General features: G+C 42.1%; 1 protein-coding gene across 3 annotated transcripts in view; it reads left to right on the top strand.

Moving 5' to 3' along the window:
- Positions 1-24,380, top strand: part of FYB1 (FYN binding protein 1) — a 96,093-nt gene that overhangs the window by 54,099 nt on the left and 17,614 nt on the right. For all 3 annotated transcript variants that reach the window (XM_089496279.1, XM_089496294.1, XM_089496287.1), the window contains 4 exons: positions 1,079-1,107; positions 3,522-3,591; positions 6,863-6,977; positions 17,455-17,617. In XM_089496279.1, coding sequence (XP_089352405.1) covers positions 1,079-1,107; positions 3,522-3,591; positions 6,863-6,977; positions 17,455-17,617 — 377 coding nt within the window. The remainder of the gene's footprint in view (positions 1-1,078; positions 1,108-3,521; positions 3,592-6,862; positions 6,978-17,454; positions 17,618-24,380) is intronic.

The following is a 24,380-nucleotide window of genomic DNA, read 5'->3' on the forward strand; positions in this document are numbered from 1 at the left end:
AAAGATGATTGGTGAGTATACATAATACTCTATTCAAAATAAACTTCCTTTCCACTAAATCTGCTACATCTTGCTGCACCTTCCTGTGAGCTTGTATCTTCACTGCCCCCTTTCTACTTCAGGTGTATTTGCATGTTATGAATCCTTCTTGACATCCCAGCATTTTCTCCTTTAACAAGTAGTGCATTTGAGATTTTTGTGGATGCCAGTCCAAAGTACTGGGCTGCAGCAAAAAATAAAAAAATAAAAATCAGAAGTGACTGCCAAGTAGATAGTTTTATTTTTGTCAGGAAAACCCTTTTCATCTTTGCCTTTCTTTTATTCCTTCTATATTTGAAAACATATTACAGTGCACCTTTCCCATTCGTGGCAAAAAACTTGGACAGACCTGTTCCATATTATTCAACGGCAGCAACATGCATGCAGACATGTCAGAACATCCGTGTGCATGTGCTGCCATTGAATACAGGAGATGGTGATTCACAGGCAGTCAAATCTGTGGATTGGCAGCCTGCCAATATGAAAGGTCTACTGTATTAACAAATTTAATATGTGGATTCCTGCTTTTTTCCCCTTTCTTTTGTGCTGTGGATGATCAACAACAACAGCAATAGTAATAATGGCATATATGTAATGTTTCAGAAGGATACAAGTAAGTTCACGATTCTCAAGCAAAGATATTTTATACTAGCATAGTTCTTTTAGAAACTGAAATATGACACAAAGGCTCATAAGAAGAAGACAGGCTATATAGTAACCTTTCGGATTCTGTGTCACTCTGGATCAGAGTTTGGAAAAACTGCTTCTTTAGTTTAGTCTGGAACAGGTCAATACCTGGGTTAAGACACTGCCTGATAAATCCTCATGTACACTGGCTTGAGTGCTTTGGAAGAAATGCAGACCTTGATGAAGGAAATAAATAATGCTAAGGGAAGTATAAGACATTAAGAAACAGTAGATCATACTATGCATATTTACTGTAAATAGGCAGATCACATAATCATAATGTGGGATTAAAACTGATCATATGATAACAAATGGTTGATCAATTTCATTTATTAATTTAACTTCCTCACAGGGGTCCTTCAGCAAAGCAAACAGGGAAAGGTAAGTAATGAGATCAAAACATGCAGCTGTTGCTAGACTGTGACTGAGCTATTATAAACCTCATGGTGATACTATCTTTTGTACAAAACATTTCCTCCCTGACCTATGCCTCTTTCTCCTTTGTTTTTTGCCTGGATTGTCAGATAGAAAATCCCAACCATCTACCTGTTATTTTGTTTGAGAGGGAAGCTTCTGTTAACACAAAATAGGAGCTTCTATGAACTACTTACTGCACTACTTAATGAAGTAAAAATGTTTAAATGAAAATTTGGTACCACAGGCAGAAATAATATGGAAAGAACAGTGATAGGTTCCTACACTGAAAAGAAAAGAAAAGCAATTCAGCCTGTTTTAGTGAACATTATATTCAAAACGTAGAATGTGCACATGTAAAATCAAACAAACAGGTTAGGTAAGTCTTGCATGAATAGGTAAAAACATGTCAAACCTTCTAGAGACCATTTGAAAGCTACTTCCAAAATGCATCAAAAGATTACTTTTTCTTTCACCAGGCTTCACATTTCGTGTAATTTCCATTTTGGTGGCCAAATTTATAGATCAATACTTTTTTAACATACTGGGGGAGGAGGATTGAGGGACAAGCTTACCTGTTTTCCCCTTTTTTCACTGTTTTGCTGTTCACACATACACAGTGATGGATTTTTGTTTAACCTCCTTGTTGTAGGCAGATACATATGGCCACAATAGAATTGGCTAAAGTAGAACCCCACTCTTTCCAATATTAGTCTTTGTTCCTTACATTGCTTACTGAAGACATGCTGCTGTAACCCAGCACTTAAAGTATGTATTTCTTCAGTCATTATCTTCATCATCCTCCAAAATATTGATATGGCTAAAAAAACAACCACTCAAAACCCTGAAGTTCTAGCTAGACAGAGAACAAGGAGGAAATGCTGGGGGCATAAAAAATCTTTGTAAAATGCAGCTTCACTGTCAGAGGCTTTGTTAACTGAGGGATGCTTGTAGTTGGTTCAGGGTGCATGAATTTTTGAGGAGCTAACCCACCCACATCCTGAGGTTTCTGTCCTGATTATTTGTACCTGATATTTCTACTTAAAAAAACAATAAATCAGGGCTGGCCATACTATTAGGTAGAATAAGGTAGTCATTTCAGGAAGAATATATTAGAAACACAAGGAACATATTCTCCATAGCCATTCTTCCTGAGATCTTCACCCATGGTCCTCTTTCTGTTAGAAGACAGAGATGTGTTTGTTACCTGGCCTGCTCTGCAGCACCTATGTTAGCCAATTACTTTTAAGTACATGAAAGATGCTGTCCTTCTTTTAGTACTCAAGAGTCTACTGCCAGATTATTTGTTTTTTATCTGTGGCATGATGAGAAGTGCTCCTTTTTTGTCTTTTGCCTTAGGCCACAAAATGTCTTGGGTTAGACCCAATCCTGAATACATGACACATTTCATGGACTGGCCAGAGAATAATAATGTTTATTGACAGGGTTAGCTTTAACATTCTTCTAAATCAAAGGTGGGTAATATTTTAGTGTTCAGCTCATTTTCATGTGATAGCTTTTCCCATTGCAAGCCATACTTCAGATCTATGAAGTATATTTTGAGTATAAAAACCTAAAAAATGTCTTCTTATCTATGATCACTGACTGGAGATAAGAGCAGAAGAAACTTTAGGGGGTTCCTATCCCTGTTATAAAACAGCAAACAACCTATGTAAAATTCAACAAATTCTTTAAATTCTTGGAGCCATTTCTTAGTAACCTCCTCTTTTAGGAGGACCTTGGCCTTGATGAGGTTGTCACTATCTATTAATGCCCCTCTGAAAATGTTTAGATCCTAACCCAGCCCAGAATGGTAACATCCATAACATCTGTAAGTTGATATATTGAAGAGGAACAGATAAGCCTTAGTTCATATAAGCCTGAAGTAGACAGGCCAAAAGGACCATGCCAGGACCATACCAGCCCTGCACTGGCCCCAATCATACAGGGACAATGGCAACCACATGGGCCCTGTCCCGATCTGGGCCACTGCCAAGGTGCTCAACCAGGCTACTGGAAGGAGTGGATTATACCCACTCCTTTTTTGCCTAGTTCTTCTTGCTTGCTGTAGCATTGGCACAGTTTCTGGCTGCATTCAGTGCGTGTATCATCTAAATGCCATGCCCCCAATGCGGCCCAAAGGTGGCGCTTTTTGCCCATGTGTTTTATGCCATGGTCAAGACATGGACCTGAGAGTATTTTAGTAAATGTTGACCCCTTTAGATGATTCAAAGCCATTAATCTCAGAAACATTATATAAATGCCCACAAAAAATCACAAAAAAACTATTATATAAATGCAAATAATTGCTATGGCATGCCACAGCCAAGAAAATCTGCTACAGACTGATGATTTTTGTTTTCAAAAAATATTTCTTTTAGATTCAGGAGATAGTGATGTTTACGATGATGTAGAGCCAACTGACTTCCCTCCTCCACCGAAAGAAATGAGGTGAGTGAAGAATTATAACAGAGCTGTGTGCAAGGGGAGAGGGGGAGCAAGAAGAGCACTTGGAGCCTCTGCCTAAGGGGGAAGAATGGGGAAGAGAAAAGATATTTCCATATAAAATGTTAAAATATGAATATACATGAATGTTTGAATAAAAATAAGCACACTAAACAAACAAACTATTTTTATTCTTATACTGTGTTGAGGGAGACACAACATCTGCATGAAAATGTAAAGGAGATCACAAGGATAAAAAGTTTGAGAACCGCTGGTATAACCAATGGTAGGAAATGTTGGGGGTTAACTGAATTGACACCTAATAGCATGTGTTTCACCTTCCATTGATTTGGGGCATGTTGGAAAGAGGATTCAGTGAGTGGACTATATCAAACTGCTACCAATTACACTTTGGGGTGGGTGGAAGACTTTATATTGCCAGGCAGGCAGGCAGAAACGTAAGTGTGGAGGTGAGTGAACAGATGTATAGTGAGATGAAGCAGTGTGACTATGGCAGACACCACATTGTGAATAAGCTACAATGGGGAACAGGTCAGGCGAACTGTCTACTTGGAAAAGGTTACAAGGTGCCATGCTCTCCCACCCATCACTTTATTATTAATTCATTATGTTATTATTAGAACTTCCTGTAATGTTATCTAATGAACCTTTTGAAGATGGGAGGAATTACAATCATGACAACAGTGCCACAATCATGACTGAATAGTGACATGGAGGTATATCACACGGAGCTTTTTGGTGGTTTTGTGGCTCAGTTCCAGCTCACTTCCAAAGTGATTGCACTTCCAATGATGCGGTTTCATGTCATAAAGTGACTGTTTTATCAGACGCCATTGATTTCTATGGGAGCCCCTTGCGAATTGCTTCAGCAGTGTTTCTGAAGTCACCCCTCATTTTAGTAAAACCGGGAATAAAGTGACTTCACAGAATTCACTTCCAGGCTCCCTTCGATTGCACCAAGATTTGGTCTGGTGTGGAAAAGCACTCTGATGCCACCCCCCTTGGCCCCTGCGTCCTGCTCCATCATTCCCCTCCTCCTCCTTCATGCCATCTCCTCCTCTCTGCCAACCAGCCGATCTCATCATCCCCTGCGTTCCCTGTGTCCTCCTAGACCCCAATCTGCTCCCCTCCTTCAGCCTCCCACCAATCCCATCATCCCTGCCTTCTCCTAGACCCCGATCTGCTCCCCCCTTCACCCTGACACCAATCCCATCATCCCCTGCCTTCTCCTAGACCCCGATCTGCTCCCCTCCTTCACCCTGACACCAATCCCATCACCCCCTGCCTTTTTCTAGACCCCGATCTGCTCCACTCCTTCACCCTGACACCAATCCCATCATCCCCTGCCTTCTCCTAGACCCCAATCTGCTCCCCTCCTTCACCCTGACACCAATCCCATCATCCCTTGCCTTCTCCTAGACCCTGATCTGCTCCCCTCCTTCACCCTGACACCAATCTCATCATCCCCTGCCTTCTCCCAGACCCTGATCTGCTCCACTCCTTCACCCTGATACCAATCCCATCATCCCCTGCCTTCTCCCAGACCCCGATCTGCTCCCCTCCTTCACCCTGACACCAATCCCATCATCCCCTGCCTTCTCCTAGACCCCGATCTGCTCCACTCCTTCACCCTGACACCTGACCCATCATCCCCTGACTGCTCCTGCATCCTCATCTTGCCCCCTCTGCCACCTAACCCTGTCTCGTATCGCAAAACACATTCACGCAAATGCGCGCACACACACACACATATATCTGTATATTCACATTCACGCAAACACACACACACACACTCACGCAAATCCCAATCCTGGCTCCGGCAACCCCCAGCGAGCTATCCCATCATCCCCTGACTGCTCCTGCATCCCAATCCTGGCCCCAGGGACCCCTAGAGACCTATCCCATCATCCCCTGACTGCTCCTGCATCCTGATCCTGGCCCCAGGGACCCCCAGTGAGCTATCCCATCATCCCCTGACTGCTCCTGCATCCTGATCCTGGCCCCAGGAACCCCCAGCAAGCTATCCCATCATCCCCTGACTGCTCCTGCATCCTGATCCTGGCCCCAGGAACCCCCAGCGACCTATCCCATCATCCCCTGACTGCTCCTGCATACTGATCCTGGCTCCAGCAACCCCCAGCGACCTATCCCATCATCCCCTGACTGCTCCTGTATCCTGATCCTGGCCCCAGGGACCCCCAGCGAGCTATCCCATCATCCCCTGACTGCTCCTGCATCCTGATCCTGGCCCCAGGAACCCCCAGCAAGCTATCCCATCATCCCCTGCCTTTTCCTAGACCCCGATGAAGGATGACAGCTAAGGAGGGGGCAGGGAAGGAGGACAGCGTCCAGAGCCCCACTGAGCATGTGCAAGGCTGCCGATTCGAATCATTGAACCTTCAAAGTATGCTCTGGTGTGGTAATACAATGTGCACTCACTCCCCTTTGCTTGAGTCCGCATCACGTGACTTGCTTGGAATCAAACTGACTTCGCTTGCCCCTCACTTAGGAAGGACAACAGAAAGGCAACCAGGTATGGAAAAACATCACGTTTTAACCTGAATCCGCATTGCTAGAGAGGAGTGACTCTGGATCTGGTATGAAAAAACATCACACTTTGCATTGCTAGAACAGGAGTGACTGCGGATCTGAGCTGCAACACCCCCCCATGTGTGATAAGGTCCATGGTTACTTAAATGTGCCTTATTCACAGTCCCATGACTACTTAGCCATGATCATAACTCTCCTCCAAATCTATTTTACTGGACATTAGCTGCAAGAGGAGGAGGAGATCCATTCTGCTAACAATTGAAGTGTGGGTGAATAGTATTTCCATCAGGCTTTCGAATGTGTGTGTTAGATAAAGAGAGTTTACTGAGTTAAGTATATTTTAAGTAAGTATATGGTTGGCCCTTCTTATACACGGATTTTTTATACACGGATTCAAGGATCCATGGTTTGAAAATGTTCAAAAAAAGTATAAATTTCAAATATCAAACCTTGATTTTCCATTTTTTATACAGGACACCATTTTGCTATGTCATATTTAATGGGACTTGAGCATCCACGGTATTTGTTATCCACGGGGGATCTTGGAACCAAAGCCCAGGTTATAACAAGAGTCCACTGTACTTAACTTAGTAGATGATACAGGATTCTGGCCACAAATAATATTTCGCATCTGACTGTAAACTGTCTGATCATCTGCATACTGAAATTTTGTTGTTTGTTTGTTTTTGTTTTGAAATTTGTTTAGCTCAGGGATAAATATGAAGCTTCCAAACTTTGGAAAACCCAGATCAGATGAACGTGATTCCCAGAAATTCAAAAAGATGGAGAAAGAAGAGAAAGAATTTCGAAAGAAATTTAAAGTCAGTCTTTTGATTGTTTGTTTGTACTCTGTCTTGAGGCACCTAACATAACACACAGAGATTAATCAATTTTTAAACCTGCAGTGGCATAGAACACCAAACATAAAGAGAGGCATGTCCAGTTTCTAATACTGCAACAATTCTTAAATCAAATAATCAGACTTAATGAGGTTTGTCAAAACACTCAAGTCTTTACCCAGCTGCCTAAAACTGAGCAATGAAGCAGCCAAATGGACCTGTGGGAGAATGGTGTTCCTAAGTCTGAAAGGATACAGCTGGAATACAGGTTAAACTAGTAGACAAAACACTCCATCACTACTATCTGGGAGCCAAGAGCATCCTAAATGAAAAATTTAATGCTTTCAAGAGAAGTGCTTCTCATATAGCATGTGTGTTTGTGCCTTCAAGTTGCCTATTGACTTCTGGTTACTCCATGAATTTCATAGGCTTTTCTTAGTCAATGAATACTCAGTGGTGGCTTTGCCTTTTCCTTCCTCTGAAAGATAGTCTACAGCACTTGGCATTCATTGGCAGTTTCCCATCTGTGTAGTAACCAGGGCTGACCCTGCTTAGCTTCCTAAGCCTGAGATCTGATAACATGAGGGTATTTAAGTTCTCTTTTTCTCATATAGTACAGGCCCTTATTTTCATTATGAATCGTTAGTGACCAGTATTTCTATAGTGTTTATCACACAGAGCTTTTTGGAGATTTTGCAGCTCAGATCTGGGGTGACTGTGGGTCCAACGATGCGGATTCACATCATAATGTGAATGTGTTATCAGATGAGATTCCTTTCTATGGGCGTACCTTCCGTGGCACTTCTGCAGTGATTCCAAAGTGACCCCTCATTTTGGTGAAATCGGAAAAAAAGTGAATTCACAGAATTCGCTTTCAAGCTCATTTTGATTTCACTTCGAACTGGTCTGGTGTGGAAGATCACTCCGATGTCACCCCCCTTGGCCACCTGCGTCCTGCTCCTTCATCCCCCTCCTCCTCCTTCATGCCATCTCGTCCTCTCTGCCACCCATCCCATCATCCCCTGACTGCTCCTGCATCCCCATCTCGTCCTCTCTGCCACCCTGTAACCTATCCCATCATCCCCTGCCTGCTCCTTAAACCCGATCCTGGCCCCAGTGACCCTCTGTGACTTATTCCATCATCCCCTGCCTGCTCCTTCTGTCCGATCTGGGATCCAGTGACCCTCTGCGACCTAACCCATCATCCCCTGACTGCTCCTTCAGCCGGATCCTGGCTCCAGTGACCCCCTGCAACCTATCCCATCACCCCCTGACTGCTCCTTCAGCCTGATGAAGGATGACAGCTAAGGAGGAGGCAGGGAAGGAGGACACATTCAGAACCCACTGAGCATGTGCAAGTGTCCCAATTCGAATTGTTGAATCCATATGGTATGCACCGGTGAGGTAATACAATGTGCACTCACTCCGCTTTGCATGAATCCGCATCTTGTGACTTGCCTTGGATTCAATTCCCCCTCAATTTGGAAGGGCAACGGAAGGCCAACCAGGTGTGATAAAACATTCATGTTACGACGTGAATTCACATAGCTGAACCAGGAGTCACCCTGGATCTGAGCTGCAAAAAGCCCCGTGTGTTAAACCTCTATCTTATCTAGATTATGCTTCAGGGTTTTTTTCACCCAGTCCATCACAGACACTGGTTCAGAATGTCAATCATTCTTCTAGTTTTAAATCACCAGCTCATGAGTACATATGGCCCTTGGCCACTCGCTATATGGCCCATTGAGAGCCATGAGAGTCAAACATCAATTGGGCTGGAGAAGGAGGAGAATACTATTGGTCTGATGCATAGTGGGGATCATTGTAAACGTGAGAAACAATTTCACTGCTTCCATTTCCCAGTGCACTTAATGGGGAGCACTGGGTAGAGAATAGAAGCTTTTACTCCATGCAGCCAAGAATCCCATTCCTAAATATCAATGTACAGAGAAAGGAGATTTCAACCTCCCCATCTTTATGTCTTAATATTTGGAGTGCAGGTAGCAATATGCATTTATGGCACGTATCCCACTACCTGTCACTACATGCATTACTTGAGTTCAAAGAACTGTCCACCCATGATTTAGAAAATGAACAAGAAAGAGAGTTGTGTATTATCTGTCCAAATCTCCAGGCATCATCACTTAGCAGTTTCATCTTGACTGTAAGGAGGTGAAATCTCCTTAAATCTCTATAGTTCTTCATGCAAAGATGGCAACTGAGCAGTGCAACTATCTCTTAGTATCACCTTCTCAGACTTACGTACAAAAAATCATTTAAGCCATTGAAAAACTGTGCCCAACATACAAGATTTAGCCTAGCAAGATAACGTTAAAGTATATTATGGTCACTGGGACATCATCCCAGAATATCATCCCCACCACTGGTCAGCAATGAACAGCTTTACTATACCATTATATTCATTCTTTATCCTATCACTATTCAGTTATTAACAACTTCAGCATGTCATTATATTCATTTTTTTTTGTAAAAGTAACTTTCCAACCTCTGGCTCTTTGTAAAATTCCCAGTAGGGTTAGGTTTTCCACAAAAAAACCAGTTGGCGGTCAACCAATGAACCATGATCAACCTTTTGCAATATTTCTCAAATATTCATTGAAAAATGGAAACACAGTAAAGCACATGCTTTACATATCAAATGTATCCAGGTCCAGTTCCTGGCATCTTCAGCTAGGACTGTTGGAAACCATTCAGAGGTTCTGCAAGTCATGACAATACTGAGCTAAATAGTCAATAGTCTGATTGACTATAAGACAGCTTCCTATGTTGACATATGTTTACTTTTTTAAAATCCTCTCAAGGGAAATTAAAAAGTGTCTTCTCCCAACCTCAACATGTGCCTTATTCCATTCTCTCTTGCACTTCCTGCCAATATTCTTCTCCAGTGTATGGTAACAGAAGCTGGATTGGGGCAGAATGGACTTGGAAAATAGCAAGAATGTGTGGAGTTAGTGCTGTAACTCAGAACTAAACTAGAATCTCTTCCGGCTACTTCAGAGTAATAATGACATGCAATGTGAATTGCAGAATGGCAATGACTAGAGACGGTCTGTGTGATCTCTTCCAACTCTATGATTTTATGAAATGTTGGAGATTCAGGTAAAAGGTGGACAGCATGCTTCATATGGTTTGTTTCCTTGTTCAAAATAAGCCTCCAATTTCCTCTTAGAAATGTCAAACAGCAGCATTATTATTATTTTATTTTATTTTATTTTTTGCAAAATGCAAAGCACTGGATTCTTTCCATTATAAGATCTGCAGAGAAATTTTTAAATATTTTTGCTTAGAATAGGGATGGAGAACATATGGCCTTACATATATTGGACCGAAACTCCCATCACTCATAGCTAGCATATTCAGTAGTGCAGAATGAGGAGAGTGTATTCCAACACCCTCTGGAAGGCCATACATTTCCCACCCCTGATTTCAGTGCAGACTACTAGGGAGCCTATCCTTTTGAACTCAGTGGAGCTTTCAAAGCCATTTATTTCTGAGTATCCAGTTATGCTTAAACAATAATACTTAACAGCCTAGTTATTTAGAAATATGTCCTCTGAAAGCATTGGGATTTCCTGATGATAAAAGTGTTAAGCTTTTACTGCCAGACTGTAGGCATCAGTACCCAGTAGTAAGTGTCCCAGGTTTCTCACTGAGATTTCCTTCCTAGTGACCATATTTAGGATTAGACTGTTTATTTGAACTATTACATGGTATAATATAACTGCAAAGCATTTTTAAAAAATCTGTCCCACAATATAAATGTTTATTTTTATTTCCCCTGGGAAAATTAAGTGGAAGCAATATATTTCACCATTATAATTATGGTCAGTCAAGCTTATGTTATGACTACAAGAGGAAGTTATTCAGTTGTCTCAGGAGAGTTCTTTTGAGAACTTGATCCAGAGGAAGTGGAAGATCATTATGTCTACTCTCAGTGTAGAATATGTCATAAACAAAGCAGCATACATCTCTGCAAAGCACCATAAACTTTCCCTTTCATAAATGAGTAAAGAGTTGTATCATGGGGTGGATTAACGTAAGAATATAAGAAAGTTAGGGATCAGACTATAGACTTATCGGCGCATTACAGACCGCCCAAAATGTGTGGTCTCACATCGCTGCCGGTTGCTGCGTCTGGGAACCGCAGCAGCCAAACTGTGCGGTTCCCGGGCGCAGCAACAAAGAAGCGGTAAAATGGCGCTTCTTCCTGCACCCTGGAAGAGGTGCCGCGAGGTGCGCACTCACGGCGCCACTTCCGGTGTGCGACGTCCAGACACTGCGCGTCCATGACATCAAAATGGCGGCACCCATCTGTATGTGGTGCTGCCATTTTGATGTAGTCATTACGTGCGAGGGGCAAGGCACGTCAGGGAGCGCCGCCCCTCGCGTGTAACGACGGTGCCCCATAGGGCCCATCCGGAACGCACCATCATGTCCTGCAATTCTGTACCCACAGCAGCCTCTGAGAAGTCCACAGCTACACATGAGAGCAATATGGAATGGAAGAATCCATCCTTTCAATCATGATCCCTAGCAACTGTGATTGGAAGCATATTATTTCACATTCAGCAGATTATCTAATCATCAGAAAAATCAGCTAGCCATGACAGCACTTTCCTCCACTATAAAATCATAGAATCATAGACTCTTAGAGTCGCCACATTTCTCCTAACCTGATCCCCATTCGGCCTCTCTGTCTCCCTGCTTCCCTTCCTCTGTTCCCTCTGGAACTGCCGCTCTGCTGCCCCTAAAGCAACAGCAATTCATGACCTTTTTCTCTCCAAATCCCTTAATCTCCTCGCTGTCACAGAAACCTGGCTCCCAGCCCATGATACTGCAACCTCCGCTGCCCTTTCTTTTGGTGGTCTCACACAAGCCGTCCTGAGGGTCGAGGAGGAGGGGTTGGTATCTTGCTATCTAACTCCTGCCAGTTTCAAGTTCTATCTTTTCCCTCCAGTTATCATTTCTCTTCCTCAGAGTTTCATCCTATTAGACTCTTTTCTCCTCTACAGCTCCGGGTTGCAGTCATCTATCGCCCTCCTGGTTCTGCCACCCAGTTCCTATCTGACTTTGAATCATGGCTGACATTGTTTCTTTCAGACTCAGTCCCCACTTTGATCCTAGGTGACTTTAATATCCACGTTGACGATTCCAATAACCCTACAACATCTCGCTTTAACTCTCTGCTAGCTTCTTTTGGCCTCCAACCACACTCCAACACTTCAACTCATTCTCTTGGTCACTGTCTTGACCTAGTTCTTGCTGCAAACTGCGCCATTTCTGACTACCTGGCACTTGACTTTCCACTATCTGATCATCATTTAATCTCCTTTGCTGTCACTTATACTCCTCCTCCTCGCCATACTATTCAACGCCATTTTCGTGATCTTCAATCTGTTGACTCTAACCATGTTGGTCTGACCCTGGATTCATCTCTCTCTTCCCTAAATCTCGGGGATTCTGCTGATTCAGCTATGTCTTTATTTAACTCCACTCTTTCCTCAACTCTCAACTATTTTGCCCCTGTCTCTGTACGCACTTCTTCCTCTAAGACTAGATCTCAGCCCTGGCTTACCCCCAACATTAAGTTTCTCCTGTCCTGCTCTAGAGCGGCCGAACGTCTTTGGAGAAAGTCCAAAGAGTGGGCTGATTTTATCCATTTCAAATTTGTTCTTTCTTCCTTCTCACGCGCCCTGTCTATAGCAAAACAGAATTATTACAAATCATTGATCTCCGCCAATGAGAGGCGCCCGCAGCGTTTGTTCTCCATCTTCAACTCGTTGCTTAAACCTCCCTCTCCTCCTGTCTCTTCATCATTCTCTCCTAATGATTTTGCTAATTTCATCTCTAAGATTACCACTATTCGCTCTGAGATAGTCCCTCCTGATTCTTCTTCTGCTCTTAATCTTCTATCGCCTTCGCCTAACAAATTTTCTGCCTTTCCTCCTGCCTCTTTGGATGAACTCTCTACACTTCTGAACTCTTCCAAACCTGCAACCTGTCCTCTTGATCCAATTCCTACTCGTCTTCTAATCTCTATAGCTCCCTCCTTTCTCCCCTTGCTTCTCCATATCTTCAATCTCTCTCTCTACGGGCTCCTTCCCGTCGGACTTCAAACATGCTCTCATTTCCCCAATTCTGAAAAAACCTTCTCTTGACCCCTCCTCTTTGTCTAGCTATCGTCCGATTTCTCTTCTCCCCTTTCTTTCTAAGGTTTTGGAACGGGTTGTTTATTCGCGCTGTCTTAAGTTTCTTGAAACCAACTCCATCCTTGATCCCTTTCAGTCTGGTTTCCGCCCAAGGCATTCCACAGAGACAGCTCTCGAATGACCTTTTACAGGCCAAGGCTAATGGCCTTTACTCTGTTCTCATTCTTCTCAATTTGTCTGCAGCCTTTGAGACCGTTGATCACTGTCTCCTAATTGACATACTCTCTGACCTTGGGTTCTCAGACTCTGTTCTCGACTGGTTTAGATCTTACTTGTCTGGCAGATCTTTTGCAGTAGTTGCAGGGGGTCAGACTTCTTCTCCTGTTCCCTTATCTGTCGGAGTTCCCCAGGGCTCTGTTCTGGGTCCCCTTCTGTTTTCTCTCTACACACTGTCCTTAGGAAAACTCATCAGCTCTTTTGGCTTTTCCTACCATCTGTATGCCGATGACACCCAGCTGTATCTTTCTGCCCCTGACCTTTCTCCAAGGCTTGAACAGCAAGTCTCGTCTTGCCTTACAGCTGTCTCGTAGTGGATGCACCATCAGCGTTTGAAGCTCAACATGTCCAAGATGGAGCTTCTTGTCTTTCCTCCTAAGCCAACCCTTCAACACTCCTTTTCTGTCTCTGTGGACAACATTTCCATTCAACCAGTCCAGCAAGCCCGCAGTCTTGGTTTTATCTTTGACTCTTCTCTGTCGTGTATCCCTCAGATCCAGACCATAGCCAAGGCTTGTCGATTCTTTTTGTACAATATTGCCAAAATCCGACCATATCTCTCCGCCTCTACTGCCAAGATCCTGGTCCATGCCCTAGTGATCTCACGACTTGATTACTGTAACGTCCTCCTGGCTGGGCTTCCTCTTTCTCACCTCCGTCCTTTAATCTCTGTCCAGCATTCAGCTGCACGCATTATCACTTCCACCCACTGCTCTGACCACATCTCTCCTGTGTTGGCATCCCTTCACTGGCTCCCTCTCCCTTTCCGCATTCAGTATAAGCTCCTGCTGTCGACATTCAAAGCCCTCCATGGACTGGCCCCTCCTTACTTATCAGACCTTCTTTCTCCTCACCTTCCCACCTGGGCCCTCTGTTCTGGTAGTCAAGGGTTCCTGTCTCAGCCCAGGATTTCCTCTGCCCCATCCCGGATTCGCCCCTTTTCACTTGCTGCCCCTCACTCCTGGAACCTTCTTCCCCCACAAGCAAGAGCCATCACTTCTTTAACCAGCTTCAAAACGGAGTTGAAAACCATCCTGTTCAGAGAAGCCTTCCCAGGCATTGCATAATTGTCGCTTACTATCTGATGTTCTTTTGTTGCCTGTTTATCGATCCATTTCCTGTATTGCTATGTACTGTATATGTATTATCCTACTTGAGAGTATGTATTTTCCCTGGAAAATGATTAACCTTCCATTATGAAGCCAAGCCCTCCCTCCAGTCCATCTGCCTTGGTCCAGGCCTCGGAGGTAGAGAGGAACTGCTGGACCTCTTACCCTTTCCCGCCACCACTCCCTTCTCCTTCTGTGTCATGTCTTTTTAGATTGTAAGCCCGAGGGCAGGGAACCGTCTAACTAAAAAGATTGCATGTACAACACTGTGTAAATTTACAGCGCTTCATAAATAAGTCGAGGACTGGTTTTGGGACCAAAATTGTGGATTTTGCTCTGACCCGTGGATAAGTCGAGGATAAAATTTAGGGGCATATAGCAAAGGATATAAAAGATGAAGCAAAGCAAAACAATGTCAAAGAACTTACAAAAGTCCAGCAGACATAACTCTTTGCGCTTAGTCTTAAGACTGGATGGATGAGAGAATAAAGGAGGTTGGGAGCTTCACATATTATACTCTTGCTTTTCATCAGGAGATGGTTCCTTCTTTTAAATAAGAGTTAAGATACAATACTTACATTGACCCATGGATAAGTCGACTCAGGTTTTTGGGGTCAATTTTTTAACCTAAATTTCTAGACTTATACATGAGTATATATAGTACTTAAGGCAATTTGAATAAGGATCTTAGATGAGAAAAGATTTCTCACTTTCTTAACCAAACAGTTATGTCAGCATGCCAACACTATGCATGCACAATGATGATGCTAAGAAGGGACAGCCTACAATCTGGGCTGTTAGCTGTATCTGATCAAAGCCTACATTTGATTTGAATATGTTATTCTAGCATTGTACACATGGTCAACAGGTCTAGCCCTATCTGGCCATTCATTAGCATTGCGCCATGTATTAAACTACAAAAAAGCTACATGCACATATGCAAGCGCCTAGTTTTCCTGTCTGCATCATTTTAGAGACCTTAACACATTTAGCTCAGACGTCTGCAAAGGGTAAGCATATTCAAATTAATATCCTTCCAAAGATGCCTGAACTTGGGAGCCCCACTTTATCGCTTTAGCTTGGGGTCAGTTATTCGTCCAAGAGGGAGCTCAAGTTGGGTGTCCCTCAGAGTGCAATTCTGTCCCCAATGCTGTTTAACATTTACATAAAGCCGCTGGGTGAGATCATCCAGAGACATGTGGTGAGGTGTTATCAATATGCTGATGACACCCAAATTTGTTTCTCTATGTCTCCGACTGCTTCAGTGACCAAGGAAGGCATCTCCCCTCTGAATGACAGTCTGAGGTCAGTAATGGATTGGATGAGGCAAAATAGACTTAGTTGAATCCAAATAAAACGGAGGTACTCGCTATAGAAAATCCTGCACCTGGTATGGAGATTTGTTCACTAATCCTGGACGGGGTCACACTCCCCTAAAGGACTGTGTCCTCAGCTTGGGGGTACTTCTGGATTCCTCGCTTCAGCTGTCTTCCCAGGTTGATGCGACGGCTAGGAGTGCCTGTTATCAGCTTCGGCTGATACGTCAGCTGTGACCCTACCTGGAGCAGAGGGACCAAGAAATTATTGTACATTCACTGGTAACCTCTGGTCTTGATTTCTGTAATGTGCTCTACATGGGGCAACCCTTGTGCCACGTTCGGAAGCTGCAACTGATTCAGAATATGGCAGCCAGGTTGGTCGTAGGTAAAGCTAAATTCGATCCTATTACACCAGTATTGAAATCTCTTCATTGGCTGCCTATTAGCTTCTGGGCTCAGTACAAGGTGTTGGTTATTACCTATAAAGCCCTACATGGCTTGGGTCTAGCATACTTGAGGGAACGCCTCCTCCCATGCAATCCTTCCCATGCACTCAGATCCTCTGGGAGGAACCTACTGCAGCCAAAGAAAACCAGGCTGGTGGTGACTTCCTAGAGGACCTATTCAGCTGCCGCTCCTAAAATATAGAATGACCTGCCGGAAGAAATCTGCCATATTACATCTTTGGAGTCATTTAAAAAGGTGATGAAGACAGATCTCTACTGGCGGGCCTTTCCAAACTAATCTCCAACTGAATTAACCAAATTGATCCATTCACTCTTTCACCACCTCTCCTGATGGTCTCTTGGAATAATTTGACCTGTGTCGATCCTTAGTTACAAAATTTGTAACTAAGTACACTGTACTGGGGATATTGTATTGTGTCTTGATGTTTATGTGTAATTTTAGCAGAAGGAGCTGCCTTGAAGCTGCCCAAAAAGGAGCAGCAAATAGCCGCTCCTTTTGCAGGTGGCAAAAAGCCAGCTTTGTTACCTGCGCTAAGGCCAGAAGCCAGCTTCAAGATGCTCCGGCAGCATGCGGTGGGTAAATGCCACGATGCCAGAGCGTCATGAAACTGCCCCAATATACACAACCGGGCAGCCTGGGAGTGTACAGCATGTAAACACCATACTCCCAAGCCACCCAGAATATGGAGCAAAGGGGCAGTCTGTTTCACCTCTTTAAAATTGGGTGTTATTGCACACAGCTGTGGCTGGGTGAATGCAACCCATATAAAGCACAGATCTCAGCCGCGCTTATCCAGCGGCTTTTCAAAAACTGAAAATTCCCTTTTTTGAAAAGCCGCTGGATAAGCTTGACTGGGATCCAGGCTGCATACAGGTTGCACTCACCTGGCTGCAGCTGCATGAGATAACACCCAGTTGTAAATTTAAACACAACTGTATCCTGTTGGGGATAAGTTGCTTTGAATACAATGTAATAATCTCCTCTATGTCTATAATTCCATATCCTTCCTAGAAAAACAAACAAGCATACTGGTTTGTACCTCAAATATGTGCAGCCTGAAAGTCTTGTTTATTATAAATGTTGAGATTTTACTGATAATTATTTGTGTTATTTTCAGTTTGAAGGTGATATTTGCATTCTGTACAGTACAACTATATCACGAGCACCTTCTCAAAAAAAAAGAGGTTCAAAAGACTTGCAAGTGAGGCCAGGAGAATCTGTTGATGTTATTAAAAATGTGGATGATACAAGAGTCTTGTGCAGGAATGAAGAAGGAAAATGTAAGTACCAACACAAGCAGAATCTTTTCTGTGTCCTGTATGGCATTGATAGCAAGGTATATAAAAGCTCTTTTTGCAGCTAAGAACATGGGAGCTATATAGATATTACTGGTAATAACCCTAATTTCTTCCAGACTAATCATGGAACATATTCTGAGCAATTGCTCATGGTTCCCTATTATTTTATGTATCCTTGCTCATGTACTAATGCTCTTCATCTTTCCAGGATATGCTTTAAAAGACTGTTAAGCAATTATTAACTGCCTGAACACTCTAAAGGCACCAGATCCCATCTGATTTTTGATGCGAAAGAGGATTACCTCTGTTTAGTATTTGTATGGGAGACCGATAATGAATGCCAGATGTTGTAGACTCTATTTCAGAGGAAGGAACTGGCAAAACCACCTGTGAGTGTTCCTTTCCTAAGAAAACCCTATGAAACCCTATGAAATTCTTGGGGTAACTATACGTTGACAGGTGACTTGAAAGCATACACACACGGACACACATGTAATTAGTCACTGGAGTATTAAAGATGTGCCAGTTATTAAAAGTAAAATCCCCAAATGCTTATCATTGCACTTTAGTGCTGTTTATTTAACTCCCGTAAGTTGCACTTTATTAATGTTATTTTGTGTCTAAGACCCAATTTAAATGGACGCTATGAGGCACCCCATCACGTGTGAGGGGCGGCACTTTCAAACACCTCTCACCCCTCGCACATGACAGGGGTGTAAAAATGGCGGCGGCCTATACACATGGGCACTGCCATTTTGACGTGACGGACGCCTAGCGTCCGCTCATCGCGGCGCCCAGGTGACGTCTCGAGTGCACCAATGGCGCACTGTGGTGTCACTGGCACACCGGAAAAAGAAGCCGCTTTTTGCGACTTCTTTTTCTTGCCGCCGCCAAGCCGCGCGGTATATCCTCTGCGGCTTGCCGGCGGCACAAACGGCCGCCTAAATTACATGTTGATAGTTTAGAAGGGTTTATGCCTGACTGTAAAAGGAGGAATTAATATATGATACACAAACATTACAGGTGAAGTAGAAAGCAAGAGTGGTCAATACAAGCTTTCTACTGTATGCATCTGCATCTGAGGAAGCAGACTGAAGTTTACGAATGCTCATGCTGCCAACTTTTTTATTTCAGTTAGGCATGGAATCATAGAGTTGGAATAAACCACAAGGGCCATCCAGTCCAACCCCCTGCCATGCAGGAAATCACAATCAAAGCATCCCCGACAGATGGCTATCCAGCCTCTGTTTAAAGAGCTCCAAGGAAGGAGACTCCACCACACTCTGAGGGAATGTGTTCCACTATCAAACAGCTCTTACTGTCAAGACATTTCTAATGTTGAGGTGGAATCTCTTTCCTTGGAGTCTGCATCCATTGTTCCATGCCCTAGTCTGTGGAGCAGCAGAAAACAAGCTTGCTCCATCCTTAGTGTGACACCTAAACTGAGTTATCATATCACCCCTTAACCATCTCTTCTCTAGGCTAAACATACCCAGCTCCCTTTCCTCATAAGGCATGGTTTCCAGACCCTTCACCATTTTGGTTGTCCTCCTCTGGACACGCTCCAATTTGTCAACATCCTTTTTTAACTGTAATGCCCAGAACTGGACACAGTATTCCAGGTGGGGCCTGACCAAAGCAGAATACAGTGGCACTATTACTTCCTTTGATCTAGACACTATACTTCTACTGATATAGCCTAAAATCACATCGGCCTGTTTACCTTCTGTATCACACTGTTGACTCATGTTCGACTTGTAGTTTGCTAGGAGTCCTAGATCCCTTTCACATGTAGTCTCGTTAAGCCAGGGGTCCCCCATCCTATAGCTATACATTTCATATTTTTGCTCTAAATGTAGTACCTTACATTTCTCTGTGTTGGATTTCGTTTTGTTAGTTTTGGCCCCGCTTTCTAGTCTATTCAGGTTTTCTTGAATTTTGATCCTGTCCTCTGGGGTATTAGCTACTCCTCCTAATTTGGTGTCATCTGCAAATTTAATAAGCATGCCTTCTATTCCTTCATCCAAGTCATTGATAAAGATGTTGAATAGCACTGGGTCCAAGGCAAAACCCTGTGGGACCCCACTGGTCATTTCTCTCCAGGATGAAAAGGAGCCATTATTGAGCACCCTTTGGGTTTGGCCTGTCAACCAATTACAAATCCATGTAACATTTGCCTTGTCTAGCCCACATTGTACAAGCTTGTTTGCAAGAATGTCATGGGGAACCTTTTCTACAAGATCTCTCTACATACTGATTCTACAGACTAACATGGCTATATCTTTAATTTCTACATTGTAGTGAGTTTTCTAGTATGTATTTCTAGGCCACAAATTGGTGAATTGTTGGAATCAGCTTTAATATGGTTTTGATCATTGTGTTGGAACTAGCAACATTGCTGCTTACATTTTAGCCAAGGCTGAACCATCAATAAAGACAGCTGGCCAATATATCTGTGTGTGTAAAGGCAGTTTTCAATATTGTTACATTCTAAAATGACCAAGAAATAAAAGTAAAAATTAGCCTGTGCAGGAAAATCCTTTCAATTGTCCCTGACATTGATGGTCCATCCTTTTTTTATTATTATTATTTGTATCGCTTAACCATATACAAATTCCATTTTTTCCCAAATTAGTCCTGCAGAACCCTCTGTAACATATTGAGACTTCAGCATAGAAAGGACAACAAATGGTCCATCCTCAGTGATAAAGATGTAAGAGAAGGGTGAATTTTGCCAGGATCTCTGCAGTATGCATCTCCTACCATAGACAAATCTGTAACTGACTGAAGTGGTGGATGTTTTTAAAGCTAGTTTATAGATACCTGTTCTCGGTGAGAAGGAACTAGTAGTTAGTATCTCTTGGCTTTCAAAATAGCAATAAGGTTCTTCTTCCACTTCTCCCCCTAAAAATCCGGATCGGCGGGGCTTTGCTCAAGCTCTTCTTGCAGTCGCGGTTTACCCTCGTCCTCTCTCCGATCACTGGGCCACCAAGGCTCTGTTAAAGGGTCTTGGGGGCAACCGATGACACCAGAAGACCCCGCGGGTCCACCCGAGTCCCCTTTATCGGGGGGAACGATTTTCCTACACTTTTTAACTGCAAGTGGTGCCGCTTCTTTGCCTGCTACCGCGAGTTGCAGCTTTCACTCCGCCATATTACCGGAAGCCTTCTAACTAGAAAATTACTGGACATTTAAGATCTTCAACATATATACTTTATCAGAGGTAAAGAAGGATATTTGGGGAATAGAGAAGAAGAACTAAGGCGTGGAGTTTGAAAAATCAAGGAACAGTGGAGAGAGAGACTGTGCAAGTCAAATAAAAAGCAGCTCGCGGAGGAAGGCTTGGGAAAAACGAAATAAAACCTGCGAGTGGGAGAAAAGAGTGGCGGAGGTGGAAAGGAAACAGCACTGTAATTAAACAGGCGATAGAGAGACTGTGAGAGGCGGAGAAGAAGCCTAACAAACAAACCCTAAGAGAAAAGGGAAAAAGACGAGAGACGAAAGGAATACTAAAGAAGATAAGTTTAAAAATATTAGACAAGGAGGAGAAGCAGACGACGGCGGACCGGGAGGAGAAGCAGACGGTTTGAAGAAAAAGAGGACAGCGGTAGGAAAAGCAGGAAAAGAAGGACTGTTAAATTAGTAAGACTTACCAGTCGGCGTTTTCAAGGCCAAATACCGCATGGAAGATAAGGAAGTAAAAGGGGAAAGGAAACGGAAGTGATGCATAATAAACAACAAGGAGAAGTAGCAAGAAGATCCGAGAATAGAGATAAAAAGGCAAGAGATTGTTAACGCCACCAAGCGGTCAGGAGGTATAATTACATCAGGAAGTAAAAGAATTATTAAATCAAAGGAGTATGGGAAAATAGAGCGACACACAGTGGTGAGGAGGGATAGTGACAAAGGAATGGACAGAATAATGCAAACTAGAGGCAAAGAAAAAAAATGCTGCAATTGACAGAAACAAGACAATTAGCAGAAAGAAGGCCATCCTTGGAAATAAAATCAACTGATCCGAATTGGAAAATATTAGAAGCAATACAAAGAAATGAAGCTAATATAAGACAGGAAATTAAAGCTTCTAGAGATGAACTGAGACAAGATTTCAAGAGAGATGTGGATGAATTAAAAGAGACAATGAAGGGCATACAAGAGGATGTGAAAGTGACAAAAAAGAAAGTTTCTAAACTAGAGATTAAAACGGAAGAGCTAGAAAGAGTCACACAAGAATTAACCTTGACTCAAACACTGGAAAAAGAGCAGAGTAAAATAAGAGAATTAAAAGATAGAAGAAAATGTATAAAATCAGAGGATTAAAAGAAAAATATAATGAAAATTTGTATGACAAAGTAATACCAGTTTTGGCTGAATTGATGGACTGTAGCCCAGAGTTGTTGGACTTAGACGTGGACAAAATCTTTAGAATAAACTCTGTGGCAGCTAAAAACAGGAACTTACCAAGAGACATGGTGGTGTATTTTACAAGAGAAAGAGTTAAGGAAAAAATTATTCAAGAAAGCTACAAGAAGAAAATAACTATAGATGGATCGGAAATTCAGATTTTCAAAGATGTCCCGGGAGAGATTTTGAGAAAAAGAAGGGACTACGCAAACTTAACAAAAATGTTACAAATTAAAAACATAAGATACAAATGGGAACCGTTGGAAGGGGTGTCCTTCATGTGGAGACAGAGATATTGCAAAATAGATACAACAGAAAAGGCAAAAATTTTCTATAATAGATGGTTTAAGGAAGAAGAGAAATTGGACAGAGACCTAGACAAAGAAAAGAAGAATGAGGAAGAAGAAAAAGAGGAAATTCCCAAAGATCCGGAGGAGACAGAGGAAAGGCAAAAGAAGAAGGAAGAGGAAGGAAAAGAGTCTGAGGCAAAAACTCTTTGGGAAGGAGCAGTAGGGGGAGTGGATTTAGAGTGGGAAGAAGAATTGAGATCCTCGGAAGGAAGTAAGGAAAGCATTATAGAGGAAAGAAAGGAACTGGAAGAAGAAAGAGAGTAAAATAAGAGTAAAGTATTCCAGTAATATAAGTTAAAAGGGGGAAGGGGAAATAAGTAAAATAAATAATAAAAAAGAGATATTACAGTGCTGGTAAGCAAGAATAAGATTTGGAGATGAGGTTCCTTTCATGGAACATAAAAGGAATGAACTCTGTGTATAAAAGGAAAAAAATATTTCACGAATTGGAGAAACAAAAATGGGACATTTGCAGTATCCAAGAAACTAGAATAAAGAAAAAAGATGAGAAATACCTAAAAAATCCAAAACTGGGAGAGGTACACATATCAGCAGGCACAAGAAAGAAGAATGGAGTAGCAATATATATTAAGAATAAAAGTGTGGGTAAGGAAGTCTTAAACGATCCAGATGGTAGATATGTAGGTGTGGAAGTGATGATAAATGGAAATAAAACATTAGTACTAGGAGTATATGGCCCAACAGAGAAAAAAGCAAAATTTTACAGGAACTTGTTAAAGAAAATAGCAAATTTAAAATATGAATTTTATTTGTTTATGGGGGATTGGAATGGTGTGGTTAATCCTAATCTAGATAGAATGTCAAATAAAAAAATCTTAGATAATCAAGGGAAATTGCCAGAAAAGTTTTTTGATCTGTTAGAGATGTTATCGTTAGTAGACCCATGGAGAGAAAGGAATAAAGAAGGGAAAGACTATACTTTTTATTCAATTCCACATAATTCTGCTTCTAGAATAGATATGTTTTTTATTTCATCAGAATTCTTAAAGGATGTCAAAGAATCAAAGATAAAAATAAACAAGAATTCGGACCATAATCAAATTTGGCTAGAATTGGAACAATCAGAGAGAGAATACAGTTGGAGGTTAGACGTATCACTACTGGAAGATGGAAAAATAGTGAAGGAAATGAAAGAGCAAATAAAATTTTTCTTCTTAGAGAATACGGAGAAAGATACAAGTATGAAAACAATATGGGATACGGCCAAAGCAGTAGTAAGAGGATATTTGATTAAGTATAAGAGTGAGAAAAATAGGAAGAAGAGAAGAGAACTGCAAAAGATATCAGAGGAAATACAGGAAATAGAAAAGAAAAAAATTAAAGATCCAAATAATAGGAAATTAGATAAGGAATTAAAATTTTTAAAGAAACAATTAGAAGTGAAAATGGCGGAGGAAGTGAGCATCAAAATGAAATATGCAAAGCAGAGATATTTTGAACACGGTAATAAGGCAGGAAAATTTTTGGCGTATAAGGTTAAAAAATTAAGAGAATCAAGACAAATTACAGAAATGATGGGAGAGCAGGGAGTAACCACAGAACAAAGTAAAATAAGAGATATATTTTATAAATTTTATAAAGATTTATATGAAGGAAAGGATTTTGGTCAGGCAAAAATGGGGAAATTGGAAAGATATCTGGATAAAATAGAAGAGATTGAGATAGACGAAGAGTTAAAAAGAGCGATTAATCAAAGAATTACAAAAGAAGAGATTAGGGAGGCCATCAAGAAAGGAAAAAAAGGGAAAGCTCCAGGACCAGATGGATATATATTAGAATATTACAAAACATTCGAAGAAGAATTGATAGAAATAATGGAAAAAGTATTTAACAACATATTGGAAGAGGGGATTCCAAATTCTTGGAAGGAGGCGGTTATAACTTTAATTCCCAAAGAAGGTAAAGATCAAAAATATCCTCAAAATTATAGGCCAATTTCACTTCTAAATACAGATTACAAATTATTCACT

Source organism: Sceloporus occidentalis, unplaced genomic scaffold (assembly GCF_023333645.1).
Source record: "Sceloporus occidentalis isolate IW3139 unplaced genomic scaffold, rSceOcc1.0.p SCAF_1, whole genome shotgun sequence".
Lineage (NCBI taxonomy): Eukaryota > Metazoa > Chordata > Lepidosauria > Squamata > Phrynosomatidae > Sceloporus > Sceloporus occidentalis.